Raw genomic sequence first — 16,546 nt, forward strand, 5'->3', positions numbered from 1 at the left:
GCCCACTAACTTCACTTCTCAAGGGTGTTTTACTGAGCAAAGCCATGAGCCTCTCAGAGGCTGGCTTAAGGTGAGACAGAACTACAGTCAATCAATAGGAGTTTAAATATAATCACTTAGGTAATATTGATGCAATGGCAAATCATAGGATGAGTATGAGGTGGGACAAAACTACAGCCAACCAATAAATGTATAACAAATATGGTTGCTAGGGTAATATTGATTAAATGGGAATTAAATGTGGAAACAAGTCACATAGAAAGCACTTATGGGCAGACAAGGACTTTCCTGGAAGGGGTGGGCTAAGGAGATTTGGTCTCCAGCCCAAGGTGATTGACACCTACTTAGAATATCAGTCACATTAAGAATTAGTCTTATTTAACCTGTTATAAAATAAAACAATAGGAAATTAATGTCATAAAATTATTATTATGATGATTTCTGTGAGAGCCAGAATAGCTTTATTCCCTTTGGGGTACAGCCAGGTGACATCAGAACTTCTGGAACTGCTTCTTGGTGTAGGCATCCCTGGTGACCTTAAGTGTGTGGAAGTGTATTGTCTTGCTCAGTGGCCTGCACTCACCCACAATGTCACTGATCTGAACGTCCCTGAAGCAGGGGGACAGGTGCATGGACATATTCTTGTGGCATTTCTCAAAGTGGATTGTATTTGTGGCTGTAGTGAACAGCATCAGTGGATGACAATGGTCCCCTGCATTTTCATCTTGGTCACCACTCCGGGGAGGGGGGGGGGGACAGCAGATCAAGGTCACTCAGGCCTTGTTGGAAAAGGGGTTCTGGGGAGCCAGGGCATACTGGAAATCAGAATCAGCTGAGCATGGGTCTCCAAACCCTGTTTCTGGCATCAGTGTTGCCAGCCAGCTTTCTGAGCCATGCCTGGGGTGGACTTCTAAAGACCCTTGTGAGAATAAACATCATCTGCCTGTCATAAAATTATTGAAAAATAACTGAATACTTCCTAATTTGTGCTGGAGCAAAGGAAATAACAATAAAAAAGGAAAAATGTTTGATTAAAAAAAAGAATATCAGTCACTACTTGTCTAAGTTACTTTTTACTCGTCGCTGAGACAAAATACCTGATGCCCAAAGTTGGGAAAGGAAAGGTTTATTTCTTACAGTTTGTGGAGGTTTCAGTCCAGACTCAGTTGGCTCCAAGGCAGGGTGGCATGCATAGTTCATGGCAACTATAACAGCAAGACGGACACCCACAAGAGAGATACACCTTCTTCCTGCCATTATCTCGTATGCGGACTCCATCCCTTGGTGGGTGTAGCACTGACACCATCAATCCAAGCACTAGACCATGAACCAGTCACAAATGCACAATGCAAATGCATGAGGCTTGAGAACCACTGACATAAACCATGACACGCTGTTCATTCCTAGGGGAAGTACATGGGTGAGTAATTCTTCTTTTTCTTGAAGTCTGGCCTTCAGTGAATATGCCCCAGCCACAGTTGTCTTCTTCATTGACCTCTTAAGGGCTCAGCTGTGTGTCACTGCCTAAAATATTTCTACGTAACTTACCTATCTATAGAACTCCTCCCTGTGAAGAAGTACCCTTAACTGCCATGAGGAGGTAAGCGTCAAGGACCAGTCTGACTATGTTCAGCTGAAAAGAACTGTGGTTGTGATCGGCAGTCAGAGATACATGGAGGGTCTATCTAAATGCCTTCTATAGACACCAGCTGTTCTTGGGCAAACACACAACTTAAAGTCTGGAAGAGATACGGCCACAGAAAGTTAAGTAGGCATGGACTAAGTAATAAAATCAGCAGGACAATTATGAATATAGCCAACAAGGTTTTCCACCAGGAGGAGCCAATAGATGTTTTCCATAAAGTAGCTAAGGAGATGATCTAGAGAATTTCAAAATCTGACGTGTCATTAATCTGTCTTCTAATATTTTGAACAGCTGTTGAGATATTAGCAGAAGGAACAGGAATATACACACAACATTCAGATTTTAGAATTGCACAAGTACCCTCTTGGGCTGCTGCTAGAATGTCTAATGCCATCTGATTTTGGAGGTTGGCTTGCCTCATTAATTTTACTTCTTTATTCAGGAGACAGACACTTACTGTGGTGTCATTTAAGGCCCACTGAATATAGTTAGTTAAGACTTCAAAGTGATGAATGACATTCTTTAACCCTAGGGAAGAAATAAAGATAGAGGCCAAGTGATCATACCAGTGAAACACCTCTAGATCATCTATGCTGCAGGCAGGCCAATTTAGCAGGTTTGTCAGTACTTTTGACCCTTTTATAAATCCCAGGGTGCATCTTCCTACCTATGCATTCAGGGGGTAGCCAGGGCTACAAATTGGTACCACGGAACCAGTGAGTGTCACTGGGAGCTTCCTATCTAATTCTAGGGCAATTAAACTAGTTTGTAGCAAACCAGTCCTCAGCCTGTAAAGTTATTCTGTGCTCATTGTTTGAGAGATGTTCATCTCAAGTGTTTAGTAGAGTTAGGACAATGAGAATAGGAGCAATTTTTCAGTTCCCGACATAAAGGGGGCTTTTCTACTAAGATGTCCTACAGTGAGAGTTAACCATGGATAATCATCCCATATCTGGAAGTAGCCATCTTGATATCTATGGTTGTTACTTCTCAGGATAGAATCCTTATTTTTATTTAATAGGGGTTATATTAGAGCCTTTAGAGAGGCTTCAGTGGTATTAGAAAAAATTCTATTATGTTCTATAATTAAGAATGTAGTTTAGGGGCTGGGGATTTAGCTCAGTGGCATAAGCGCTTGCTTTGCAAGCAGGCAGTCCTGAGTTCAATCCCTAGTACCGATAAAAACGAAAAAGACAAAAAAAAGAATGTAGTTTATAGACCACTGTGCTACTTTGTATTGGTGGGCTGACCTATGAACCACTGAACTCTTTCATAACTCATCAATATAGTCTTGTAGTGTATTTTAATCATCTCCTTGGAGTGGGGATACCCACCAAGGAAGTCCTGATGTACTCGACAAGGGGAACAGGCCACATATCCAGCAAGATATTTGTTGTAATGACTGCATATTCTTATGCCCACCTTCGAATGGAATTGCATTCTCCCTTAAAGTGGTAAAGTGATTAGTAAAAGGGTCAAGAGTAATATCTTAGGTTACTTATCTGAAGATTTTGATTTTTCTTGAGCAAGAATCTTAAGTCTTCTGTGGGTTCACAGGAGTATTCCAGTGATGGTTGCTCACACTCAGAGACAGTCTGGTTCCCAGAATTTGAGTTGAGTGTGGTGTATCCAGAAGAATAGCAATTGTAACCCATTGGCTCTTAGAGCCCTCTATTGGAGTCTGATATTTTAAGTCCTTCTAGTTTTTTCTCTAAAATTTTGATGACTTATGAGAAATAGATTATAACAATTAACCCATTTTTGACTGATAAAAACTCAAGTTATTTACATAGCAATATATTGTATTTTGAAACTAGTCTAAGTGTCATTTTGACTAGTTGGCAACCTGGGTATATATAATATAGTATTTAGACAGGATTAAAATATTCTCCCCAGGATGAGAGCTGAGCTTTAGACATAACTAAGAGGAATAGGTGAGGAGAAAATCATCTCAGTTACAGTTTAAGTGAGTTACCTTTTATCTGGTGACTCTGTTTATTGAGGTATGATGTCTGGAAGGAAGGCCAGGGTTCAAGAGAAGGACAAAGAGCCATGTGCCAGTGTCTAGAAATATGCTGGTTTCTTTTCCCTCTAGAGTCATGACTACTCAGGGATCCTCTGTGAAAGATGACAGGTGGAGATGGCAGAGGGAGAGGGCAGAGTGCTCTGGGGCCCTTCAGTCTTGTTAGACCAGCTAAGAAGATGAGTCCAAGCTCTGGGGCCACCACCTCAGAGTGCAGTCTCACTTCCAGAGGCAGCTCTGCAGTCAGGGCATGGATTGGGCCTCTTAATAAATCTCTCTTAAGGTGGCCTTGCTTATGCCGGAGGAAGCAGGTGAGGTTGGCAGTCATCAAACTCCTCTTGAGCCAAAAGAATCAGACTTAGGGTCTGTTTTGTAAAGACTGCAACAAAAGCAGCCACTTTTTGGTCTCTTTGCTTTCTCTCCTTGGCTTCCTCCTAGTCTTGATTGTAGAATAATACTAAGGAGCAGTTTTTATGTAAGTATCATGTGATCTGTCTAGATCAAAAGCTATCTTTTGTAACTTTTTCTTAATATCTGGGGCTGACTGGGTAATAAAAGGGTCTTTCAGTATAATATGTCCTATTGAATTAGGAGCTATTAACATGTTTTAACAGTGCTTTTTGTAAACAATCTAAGATAAATAGCTTGATAAATAGCTGACAACTTAAAATAATTAGAAGGCGGGAGGGGATTTAGCTCAGCGGCATAAGCACCTGCTTTGCAAGCAGGTGGTCGTGAGTTCGATCCCCAGTACCGATAAAAAAAAAAAAAAGATTAAAAAAATAATTAGAAGGCTCGGTCCTTGTCCTTCTTAGACATTCAAGAATACATACTTGAAAATTTCTCCCGCTCCAGTCTCCTGTGTGATTGTTAGGCCAGGAGGCCTCTTGGGTGGGGACTGCTTTTGTTCCAGTGAGAGCTGGTTGTTACTCTGACTGTCGATCTTCTGGCTGTTTAAAATTAACAGTATGATATTCATCCCCAAATGCAACAGCAGCTTGTAACACTGCTTTTCTCTCATTACAAATCAATGTTTGATTTAAGATTAACATTACATCTTTCCAGTCTAAATTATAGGTCTGAGTAAATTCTCTAAAGACCTCAAAGTACTTACCAGGGTCATCTGAATATTTTCCAAGATCCAGCTTGATCTGTTTAGGTCATAAGAGAAAGAGATATATAAACCTAAGTAGTCTCATATGAATTATAATTATACTTTGAATCTAAATAAGAATTACTTCTTAATGTAAAAGTTTGAGCATAAGGTAATTCTGACCATTTCCCCTCTTTTTTTACAGTATGATTGTAATTATAAAATAGCATCATAATTAATACTCTCTGCATTCCATCTTGGCTCTAGGGGATATGTAAGCTGTGCACATGTGCACAAAAATATCTGATGGTTCTTTTTCATCAGGTAAGGAGTAAACATCTTCCAGTGCTTATGAATGCATTCCAAAGGAGCAAGAGACTTCAACATTGAGCCCCCAATGTCTGAAATGCAAAAAGAAAGTGGGAGTCCCCTTTAATTTCTATTCAAACCCTCGTGGCATCCTTTGTGTAGATTCCATTCCAGAGCAGGTGGATGCTGTCTGAAGAGAGAGCAGAAGTCAAAATGTGACCAGTGTATCCACTTTCAAACTGGTACAGTTTCACCTTTCCAGGGAGCTAATGAACTAACTCCTGCAGGACACTTACAAGTGCAAGTCACAATTGGTCTCACCTATGAGAGTAATGTTGAAAGAAGGAAGCATTACTTTGTCTTAACCCACTGATTATTAATTCTTTGAAAGAGGGTGAGGCAAACAGATTAAAGGACAACACCTTTTATCTTGCAAAGATCACTTTAAGACCAAAACAAACAAATATCTTGAAGGATTTCACCCAGGAAAAAACCTCCAAGGCACCTGTGTTACTTACTTAATGATCTAGACAACTTTTTCTAGCAGCAAAACAAGGCCACATCTTTAAGTTCATTTAAAAAGTTTTATAACTCTGAAGCTCACAGGTTAAACATACTTATCATCTAGCAATCATATTTTATGTTAGTAAAGGCACATTTGTTAGTCTTGTATGCACACAGGAAAGAAAAGGCTGACTAATATCTCTTTCTTACTCTTAGTTAGCATTTTTAGGCATGAATATAAATCATTTCCTTGATAGTTGTTTTCCTCCATGAAAGGCAAACAGTTGTTGCAAACTGCCTCAGCCTGTTTTCTGGAGGGAGAGACAGTCTAAGGGCAAGGTGGTTAGAAGTGAACTCCCAAAAGTTGGTGAAAAATTGGGGTTTCTGACTTACTAGTAAAAAGAGAAAAGTATGGTAGTCCAGTGGAGATTCTTCTGTGGTCAGGAGCCAGTTTCCACTGAGGAAATTTTGAGTGTCTTCCAGAGAGCAGCCCTGGCCATGACACTCAGTTCTCAGTTTCTATCGGCCCACACAACCGTCAGTCTCCAGAAAGGAATTCAGTTGTCTGTTTGGTCAGTATTCCATTGACCACTGACTTCAGTGAGATTCACCGAAAGATGCTGGGGAAATCTGTCCTCTGCTTTAAGAACGGCAGGTGCTCTCAGAGCGTTTGACTAGCTGATAGAGTAACTTCTGTTTGTCAGTGATCTGTAAGGGCTGAGTAAAAGCCTGTTTTTACCTGGTGCTTTATAAGTGTGTAGTACCAGTTTCAAAGTCCACAACTTTGTATGTGTATTTTTTATACACATAAATGATAAATAGACCTAGGAGTTGAAACAAAATGCTGGAGATCCTCCCTTAGGCTAAATGTGTTTTGGTCTTGTAAGTGTGGCGCTTTGGAAAGAGCTGCTTCTTTTTCACCCAGTTCTTTCCTCTGTGTCTCAGGTTCAGCCTCCCTAGGGAGAACTGCCCAGGACACTAAGCTGGGACATGGCTTTTATGTGTGTTCTCCTGGACAGGCAAAATTCCAGTGTTTCATCTAACCCAGAGACAGAGTATGTGTCCTTCGTCTAAGTGTGATGACTTTCTTGTCTTCGACATTAGCAGATGCTCATTTACTATGGGCTTCACTTAGTTGTTGGAGAAGAGAAAAAGATTGGAACAATTTAGAGTTCTTTTTTCTCTAGTCTTAGATGCTGCAAGAAAAGGAAAGTACAAAGTGGCAGGAAAAGGTTAGAAATTCAGAGAAAGGACGTCTTATCCTCTCATACTCACAGTGAGTTACAGAGACAGTTTGTCCCTGAGTTGTCATTATCAGCCTGGAAAGGCAAGAACAGGGAATCTCAAGAACTAAGGTTGTTCCTCACTAGCCGAAGACTAGACCAGAGGCAGAACAGGCTTGACATTTCCTTTAGAGTGTAGAGGAGGATCAGAGCCAGTCTGTCTCAGTGAAACCTGTCCTCCAAATCTTAAGAATGGCCACTGACCTCCCATCTTTCAACTGGTGGAAGGAGTCCCAAGATTTATTAATAGGCATTTGTGTTTTCTAAGTATGAGCTAAATTCCATTAACAAAAGGACCCATTTTATATCAAATCCCACTAGGGGATGCTCTTAATATTATGTTTCCCAGGTGCTGCTGACTAAATAATAAACCACAGCAGTCAAATAAATCAAACAGGTAAAACAGGGAATACTAGTAAGTTCAGAAACTAAGTCCAAATGTAACACATACAAAACCAGAATAAATTGTCCCATTAAAGAAACAATAACTGGGTCTGGGGATTTAGCTCAGCGGCATAAGCGCCGGCCTTGCAAGCAGGCAGTCGTGGGTTCGATCCCTGGTACCGATAAAAAGGAAAAAGACAAAAAAAAAAAAAAAAAAAAAAAAAAAAAAAAAAAAAAAGAAGCAATAATCTTATAAGATTTCCATATTTTCAACTTAAATTTATCATCATTTTAATAAAATTACATAAGATACAAAGTATGACCAATTATAAGCGGTGGACAAAGACATAACATCATAAAAATGTTGATTGCCTAAGTGAGTCACAATCTGGTGTCTATGAAACAAAAGCCAACTCTTACCTCCATCCAGTGATCTCAGCGGAGACCTCCAGATGATATTAGGGAATGAAACTCCTTGCTAGATGTTCACAATGCCAAGTTTGTGTTCTCTAAAATCAAGAAATGAATTCTAGGAACAACAGAGGTTAAGAGTAGAAAAAATTTATTGAGAGAAAAAAAGATTTTGTCTGAGTGGGACAGAAGGGGGCACAGAAAGTAGGTTGCCCCATTTTTTCTCGTGTGTTTTTCATATATCTTGTTGATTTGGGACCACTTTTCAATTTATTGAGTTAGATTTTTGGGGAAAGCAGTTGATTTTATGTGAAAGTTCTGGTTTCTTTTCTGCGGTGGTATTGCCTCATTCTCTTTGTTTAGAGAAGGAGGGGTGAGAAATACATCCCAGGAGGGCTGTTGCTCCCCACCTGTGCTCATGGCAGCCATCACTAATTAGTTGCTGAATTCTTGGCATCTTTGAGACTTACTTTGGTGTCTCACTTTTCCCTGGGAAGACCTATTAAAGAAAATATGGTGGGGAAGAAAGGAATCCTGTTATGAAGAGCACACTGTGACAAAGTTTGGGGATCTGGCTGCCTACACTTGCCTTTGACTTCTTTAGAACATCACAGCCAATTTCACCACCTTCGGGATGGGAGTTTCCATCCCCAGCCTCCAGAAGCCTGTAGGCATTGCTAGTTCAGACCAAAGTGTGAGGAGAGTTGTCCTGTACTTGAGACTTGGCTGTGACAGATGACTGGCTCTGGGGCCTTAGCAAACTACTCAGCTTCTCTGTAGAATATTCTCTTGTGTAGGGCGTTTGAGAGAGAGGCTATAGATGACATTCTCATTTTGGAGTTCTGTCCTTGGGTGCTGGTCACTGTGGTCTGAGTCCGAGGCAGATAAATCCCAGGGTACATGGGGAGTGCTGGGGCCGCATTCTCTAGGTGTCTACTCTCTGTGGTAGACAACCTTCCTGGATAGTGGTGTCTTTTCGGGCAGCCAGGGCAGTATTCTAGGAGAGATGGGACCTGTAGGACATAAGTGCAGAGTTTGGTGATCCAGATCCTATCTGGGAGCCTGAAGCCCTACAGGGGGGGAGGTGAGGCTAGCTGTGGGAAGGGGCCTGGAAGGTGGGATGGAATCCAGTAACAGACCATGGGCTGCTCTGTCTGCTCCTGAAAGGCCAAGCGCACGCCCTCTTGTGGCTGCTGTGGGTAAAGGCTGCTTGCTGGGCTCTATCAGTACTCCTGTGGGTGGTCCCTGTGACACTGTTTCTTGGCCTTCTCACAAAGACAAGCAGGAATTCAGCTCAGCTGTTTAAGTGTCTGCCTAGCAAATGTGAGGTCGTGAGTTTGATCCCCAGTCAAAAAAAAAGGAATGTCTCTTGGCCTTGTGTCACTTCACTGCTAATGCAGACCATTGTCCCGGTTCTTGATGACTGTAAAATGCAGCTCTTTAGTTACATTTCCTGAGTGAGACCAGGTGCCAGCCTATGCTAAGCATGCGTCTATATTATCTGACTTGTTGCCCACAACAGCCTTGCAAGAAGACAATATTACTGTTTCCCTATTTGAAAGATGGAGAAACTGAGGCTCAGGGAGATTATGTTCTCTGCCGCATGTTTCCCAAGCTGAACCTGAGCCCTAGCCTATGTGATTTGATGCCTTCCCTGTTAGCCTCTAGACTTACAAATCATCTCATGATGACTCCCTTTAGTGAGTGAGCTGGGGTTTGGCGGATGAAGTTTCCTAGGCATTTGGAGTCTGCCCAGCTGGGAGGCTGAGGGGGCTCTGTGAGCTGAGGAAGGCAGGTTAGGGGACAGGAACTGCAGAGGGCCCTCTGGCTGGCAGTGTGAATGTGAGACGGTTATTTTCTTCTCTGAGTCTCAGTTTTCTTATTGTAAAATAGGAATGAGGTCAACATGGACTGACAAAATACTAGGATAAATAATGCATAGTTAGAATCCATTGCTTATTGAGAGGACAGAAAACCTGATCGCCCCAATCCCAGCCCTCGTCTCCCACCCTACCTGGCTGGTGCCTGGTGTTTGCCACTCAGTAGGTGTCTATTAGGTGAACAGATGGACACAGTTAGCCCCTGTTGGGGTCTGAGTGATATTGTTCTGAAGGAATTCACACAAAGGCAAGGATGTGCCGGGCAGGAAAGGGAATTCACAGATGATGATGATGAGTTCAGCTTCGCAGGGCAGGAGCTCTCTGAAGTAGGGAGAGAGAGATGTCCAGAGGATCCAGTGTCGATTAGACTGGCCGCACTTCTCACTGTCAGCCTGGGCCAGGTCCTGGACAGACAAACTTCTGAATGCTCCTCATCTTGTTTCATCCTCATACAGTTCTACAAGATCCTTCCAGATCTCTATTTCCAAATGAGGGACCTGCTACTCAGAGAAGACAAATGATTTAGCGAAGGTTACACAGCTCTTAAATGGTAACATTTAGGTTTGAATCCAGATTAAAACCATGTGTTTTTAATGCACCTACCCCTGAAAATCTCAGGGTCTTATAACTACCAAGGTTTTTACTTCATATTACATAGAATGGAGAAGCCTATTTCTACGTCATTTGCTTCATGGCTTTGGGGAAAACAGGACAAACCATGTCTGAGGTCTGTCCTGGGCTCTGTTGGGAGCTACATACATCACTTCCCCTCCTTTTCATTAGCCAGGAAAAAATGTCACATGCTGAATGCCAACATTAGAAAGATGGGAAATATAATTTTTCCTGGGAGAAAGCAAAGATCGTAACTAATAATAGACCCTTTCACAAGTCTTCCCTGCCCATATTTACCCCAAAGTCCCATGCAATCGTGGTACCAGGCTCAAAGTCCTGGGTCTTTTGATTGTGTTGAGTCAAGATGTAACTTCTTTTCATCCAGACACTTGCAAATAAATAAGCAAAAAATTTTACCCCCATATACATACTCAAAATGGAGTGATAGATCGGAGACAGGATTGCTGTAACAAATATTTCCACAACAGTCGCTGGTCCATGAAAATTGTGAAATTGGGGCTGGGGATTTAGCTCAGCGGCATAAGCACCTGCCTTGCAAGCAGGGGTCATGAGTTCGATCCCTGGTACTGGTAAAAAGAAAAAAAAAAGTTAAAAAAAAAAAAAAAAGAAAATTCTGAAATCATCCTGGATACAGGTCGCAAGCAGCCCCTAAGGTGGGAATGTCCCTTGATTAGGCCCTGAGCCCACCTCCTATGGGTCATTCTCCAGCTGTTTTCCTCTATGACCTTGGGCTCCAGGCTCTGGGAAGTCCTGCCTTTTCTTTTTCATTGTTCTTATTGGTCATTTAACAAGACATCAAGGAATTGCTATCCTTGGGGGCAACTTTTTTCAGCTGGCCTTTTTCCCACAGATGGCTGGGGTACCAGGATTGTCTGGGGGTTGCTTAGACTCTAGTAGCTGCCGCGATCCCTAGCCATGCTGAGGGCTTTTTGGCTCCATTCTCTACAGCACTGGTTGCTTTTATTTTTGGCTCAAAGCGGTGCCATAGCTGCTCACAGTGATTCCTAGCCATGCCTCTCCATTCCTAACTGCTGCGTCACTCTTACTAAGCTTCTGTGAGAGAAGTGTACTATTTCTCTTTTTCCCTGCCCCATTCTTTTCATCTGAGAAGAAGCATTTAGTGAACCTCAATGTGACTGGTCTTTGCTACCAATTGAGTTTATTTTCCTTTTGCAGTTTTCCCTGGGTATACCTTACTACTGTATAATCCGCCCATTATAAATGTGTAAGTCAATGATTTTAGCGTATTTAGTAGTTTTGTGCATCACTACAATTCAGTTTTACAGATTTCATCACTCCAGAAGTTCCTCTACGTTCCTTTACAGTCATTCCTTATTCCCTTTGGCCTAGACAATTGTCAATCTTCCTAGCTCTATAAAATGGCCTTTTAAAAGCTATTTCATTTAAATTGAATCATGGAAGATAGTCTTTTGCATCGGTTCTTCCACTTAGGATGGTATTTTTGAGATTCATTGGAAGGCATGCTGATTCGTTAGAATTCATAGAATTCATAGAACACATGTAGCATTCAATTCCTTTGAATTGCTCAGTAATGTTTTGTTGTATGTATAGATACACCACATTTCATTTATCTATTCAACAGTTGGTGGGCATTTAGATTGTTCCAAGTTTGAGGCCCTTATAAATAAGAATGCTATAAACATTTGAATGTATGTCCTTGTGCTTTTGTTTTGTTTTGTTTTGTTTGAGATGTAGTTTAGGCTGGTCTTGAACTCACTATGGAGCCCATGTTGGCCTCAAACCTGTAGCAGTCTTTCTGCCTCAGTCTCCTGAGTGCTGGGATTATAGCATGTGCCACCATACCCAGGATATGGGCATATTTTTATTTCTTTTGGGAAGATTTTAGGAGTGGGACTTCTAGAACTTACAATAAATTTATGTTAAATGTTTGGAGAAACCGTTGATTTTCCATAAAACGATATCATTTTATATTATCACTAGTAGGGAATCAGGGTTCTTATTTCTCAACACCACAAAGTTGAATTTTAATCAAAATTTGTTTTGCAGCTTTCTTTTATTGCTTAGCTATGAGAATAGCTTGACTTTTCTAATTCAAGTCCCCAAATTTTCAGACTCTTCCTGTAATTTTTATTCCTTCTAAAATAATCAAATTTTGGCCTGGTATGGTGATATATACTGGTAACCCCAGGACTCAGGAGATTCATGCAGGAGGATCACTGTGAGTTTGAGGCCATCCTGGGCTACATGGTGGGTTCAAGACCAGTTTGGACTACTTGGGAGACTCTGTCTCAAAAAACATCCTTTCTTTCTTTCTTTCTTTCTTTCTTTCTTTCTTTCTTTCTTTCTTTCTTTCCTCTCGTGGTGGTGAGAATGGAACCCAAGACCTCATGCAGTGCTAGGCAAGTGCTCTACTACTGAGCTACATCCTCATCCCTTGTCCAATTCTTTTATGATCCCACTTATTTCTTAGAACTTTGTGAAATATAGCTAATAGCAACTAGCATGCTGTTAACAGTGTAACTTTCAGTCACTTCACGCAAGCTCTAAGCTCATTCAGTTCATCGTCTGCCTTAGAAGTTAATGCAGGCCACAGTCTCGCCACACATGCTTCATCCTATGCAGCACACGCATCAGTCTTTAGTAGTAATGTTCTTGACATACAATGAATGGATTTTGATTATACTAGCATAACACTTCAATTCTGTATCAGGAAAAAGAAGTTGTACTCCAGTTACAAATGCCTATGAATCTCAGAGGCTTAAAAAAATCTTGTTTATTTCTCCTTATTCATGCGATATGTTTAGCCAGCTTTCTGCTACTATGACAAACATCTGAGGGAATCAAGTTATAAAGAGAGAGGATTATTTTGGCTTTCTGCTTTGGAGGTTCTGGTGATCATGGGTCCCATGGCTTTGGGGCTGAATTCTGGTGGGAGCCAAATTGCTCAAGTCACTGCCAGGTAGCAAAGTGAAAGAGGAGGGGAAAGCTGTGGTCCCACAGTCTACCCACAAGGGCTTCTTGCAAGATCTTGTCTTTCAAAGGCTGCATCACTTCCCAACAGTGCCACTGTGGGGCTCAAGCCTTTAATATGTGGGCCTTTGGGGGGACTCTTGTCCAAACCAGAGCACTACACATGCCTTCTGATCAGCCCTGCCTGTGCTCCACATCACCTGCACTCAGGGCTTTAGGGAGCTAGAGTCGACCCTGTCTAGAACACTGCTTGTCTGCTGAGAAAGGAAAAGAGCCATGGTGAATCATGCACTAGCTCCTTGAACTTCCTCTTACACTGAGTTAGTTCAGGTTGTGTGGCCAATCCTGACATCAATGGGACAGAGACATACAATCTCCTCCAGGGGAGGGCAGCACATATTATGAATAGTGGTAGAACCAATGACACTATGCTCTTTCTTTTTTATCCTGGGGGCCCGAGAAGGAAGAAACAGCTCTTTATGTGGTGTCTTTTCCCATCACTTTGATGTGTATAATTATCTGCCATTCCTCTTTCTCTGACAGTCCGATCACTTAGGCCCAGGGAGAAACTGGAGAGGAGGGCCAATCTTTTTTAGAGTTTGTTCCCCAATACCCAGTGCCCCGGGTAAATAGTAAACCCATTTTTCTTGCCCTCCAACTTGATTTGACTGAATTATGTTTTTTTTTCTTTCTAGTTGTGTTTTGGGGGGACATTGCTCTCGATGAAGATGATCTGAAGCTGTTTAACATCGATAAGGCCCAAGACTGGACCAAGCCATCTGAGGAGGAAATAGCACACAGCACTGGTAAGTACTGGCACCCCTCTCCTGTCCTGGATAGGGGGTGAGGACTCCAGCAGGGCTGAGTGGGTAGCAGAATCTTTGGTGTTTGACTTGTGTGCCCAGTGCTCATCTGACTGTGGAAAACAAGAGAGTTAACCCCCAGCCTTTCTGCTAGAAGGTTGGAACTGGGACTTCCAAGTGAGCTGACCCTTCTAAGATCATCTTCATGTGTCTCTTTATTGGAGGGGTCAGGATGGAGCCAAGTGCTGCTGTTAGAACTCTGGGATGGTGTCCTGCTGGCCCAGCCTGGGCTGGCTTTGGAGCACTTATGATGATACTAATAATGTTTGCGCATGGGGCGCTGTGCCTTTGTTCAAAACAAGCCAGGTGATAGTCCCCTGAAGGTGAGACTAACCCAAGCTTTCAGACTTTGGTTACCTCTCTCCTTCTCCCTTCTGGCTACCGCCCTTGAAGTGAGGAGTAATGAAACTGGCATCCTGACTGTCATGCTCCCTGCGCTCAGTGACTTTGGCTTTTTGACTTCATCATCTTTGGAAGCAGTCTGGGGAGTTGAGTATGGGAGCTGATGCCCCGACGTGGTAGATGGCAGCTTGTCGTTCAGTGACTGAGGATCACATGTGCCTACTATCTGTGACTCTCCTTCCAGCCCTCCCTTTTTCTGGAAGCTTTTTGGTACCTACCGTAGACCATGTCCACTGCTGGTACAAGAAGGAAAATCATTTAACTCCTGCCTCCCTGGAAACCTTTCACTAGGCAGACTGGTCTTAGATCTGAACAAGCGCTCTAACATCCCTGAAGTTCAGTTTTCCTGACTCTGAAATAGTCAGGAACTCTCACTACAAAGAGATTTGGGGGATTGGCTTGAAAGATAACAGGCTAGCCCAGTGCCTGTCATGTAAGATCACAAGAGATGACAGGAGTTTCATCAAGAAACTCTCACAGCAAATGTGTAATGAATCAAGAGCAGTGGAAAGAGATCAGGTTGAGCAGAGAAGCCTTTCTGCCCTCTTGTGACTGCAGTGTGCATTAATGATGAGCGAATCCCTATTCGCAGATCGCCACACCAGGAAGCAAGCCCAAATCTGGGAACCAGTGCCATGCACGGGCTGCTGCTGGACTGGAACAACCAGACCCCAGCCCCTTCCAGCAGAGGGACTGGCAAATAAGAAGGACCAAACAACTGCACCCCATCCTTGCTCCCTTACCCACACCCATCACCATAAGCCACAGGCTTATCCGGAGAAACAGAGGCTGTGGTGATAGCTATGGAGGTGAAATGCAATTGGATGCCTGTGGTGCTTTGGTGTTTCACTAACACTGCAGGTCTAGGGACAGTGGTCCGATCATAGGTTCAGAGGATAGGGGTCCACATGTGACATCTAGGGGAGATCTCCTGCTAAGGGTTGCAGCCATTGATTCCCTATTGTCTTGTTTTGGAAGTCCTATTTAGTTTCCACTGTTTCGTTGGGTTGGGTTTTATTCTCTTTTGTTTTGTTTAATTATGTCAAATCGGATGGCAGGAGCAGCTATTTCAAAGATAGCAAGATATATTATGGTAGCAATTTTGGATTTACTATTGGCTTGTTTTGAAGTCCTTTATTGCATTCATTGTTTTGCTTTTATTATTTCTATTTTGTTCTGTTCTGTTTGGTTTTTATTATGTCTGAAGCTATTTGCAGCTATTTTGAAGACATCAAGAGGCATTATGGTAACTATTGTTGGTTTTGTAGTGTTTTAAAGTCCTGTATCTCTTACACTAGTCTGTTTCAATTGGTTTTATCCTGTTGTATCCTCTTTAAAATTAAAAAAAAAAAAAAAGGGTGAGTAGGAGTCCTGAGCAGGAGAAAGGACATTTCAGGTGGAGGGAGGTCTGGTGCAAAGACAGGGGAGTATGACAGTGGCTCTCTATTCAAGGAACAGAGTTAAGGTGTGGGTCACTGAAGGGAGACTTTTAAGGGTTCACTATGGTGGGGATGATTTGGAGAGGCTGGCTGGGACAGGCAGTGAACTACGTGCTGCTGAGCTAGTGAGCTTGGGCATTACTTGGGGGCTATAGGGATTCTGCCCAACATGTCTCCCATAGGCGTGTGACTTGCTTAGCTTGGACTTGGTGTGTCTTGGCGGAGTCCCCTGTCCTGCTGCTCTTGGTAGCCCTCCAGCTGCCCTGAGGATGCTGAGTTCCTGGCTGAACCCTGGCTTGGTTCATCACACTGAGTGCCGGTAGTGACAGGAATGGCGCATATCAACGGACATCAACCCCAGCTGCTAATGCATGCATGGACAGCCTGGATGCCTGGAGGGAGAGGGTGGGAATGTGTCCACAGTCAGGGTGACTCACTGCTGCTAAGGAGCATGAACAGCTGGAGGTACTGGGCTCCAAAACTCCCTTACTGGGCTTGCTGGATGAGGGATTGGTGCTTTCAGGACATCGAAGGGCCATTGCCAGTGGCTGGAGAGAGGGAGGAATCATCAGAACATGTCAAGAAAGATGACCTTTGTGGGGTGACCCTATGACTAACATTCTTAGGATTTGTAAGACCTCTTCTGTGTGATCTGAAAAATTCACTTGAATTTTGAGTTAACTTTTAAATTATTTTTCATAGCAGGGTATCCATAGCCTTAATTG

General features: G+C 42.7%; 1 protein-coding gene and 1 non-coding gene across 4 annotated transcripts in view; one reads left to right on the forward strand and one right to left on the reverse strand.

Moving 5' to 3' along the window:
• Positions 1-16,546, forward strand: part of Tll2 (tolloid like 2) — a 133,918-nt gene that overhangs the window by 26,995 nt on the left and 90,377 nt on the right. For all 3 annotated transcript variants that reach the window (XM_063245136.1, XM_063245137.1, XM_023561578.2), the window contains exon 2: positions 13,813-13,923. In XM_063245136.1, the coding sequence (XP_063101206.1) occupies positions 13,813-13,923 (111 nt within the window). The remainder of the gene's footprint in view (positions 1-13,812; positions 13,924-16,546) is intronic.
• Positions 857-944, reverse strand: LOC111754552 (small nucleolar RNA SNORD35). The gene has a single exon (XR_002789227.1). It is a non-coding gene; the product is annotated as a small nucleolar RNA SNORD35 (small nucleolar RNA).

Source organism: Cavia porcellus, unplaced genomic scaffold (assembly GCF_034190915.1).
Source record: "Cavia porcellus strain 051 isolate PalLab524CR breed Dunkin Hartley unplaced genomic scaffold, mCavPor4.1 scaffold_2, whole genome shotgun sequence".
NCBI classification, from domain to species: domain Eukaryota; kingdom Metazoa; phylum Chordata; class Mammalia; order Rodentia; family Caviidae; genus Cavia; species Cavia porcellus.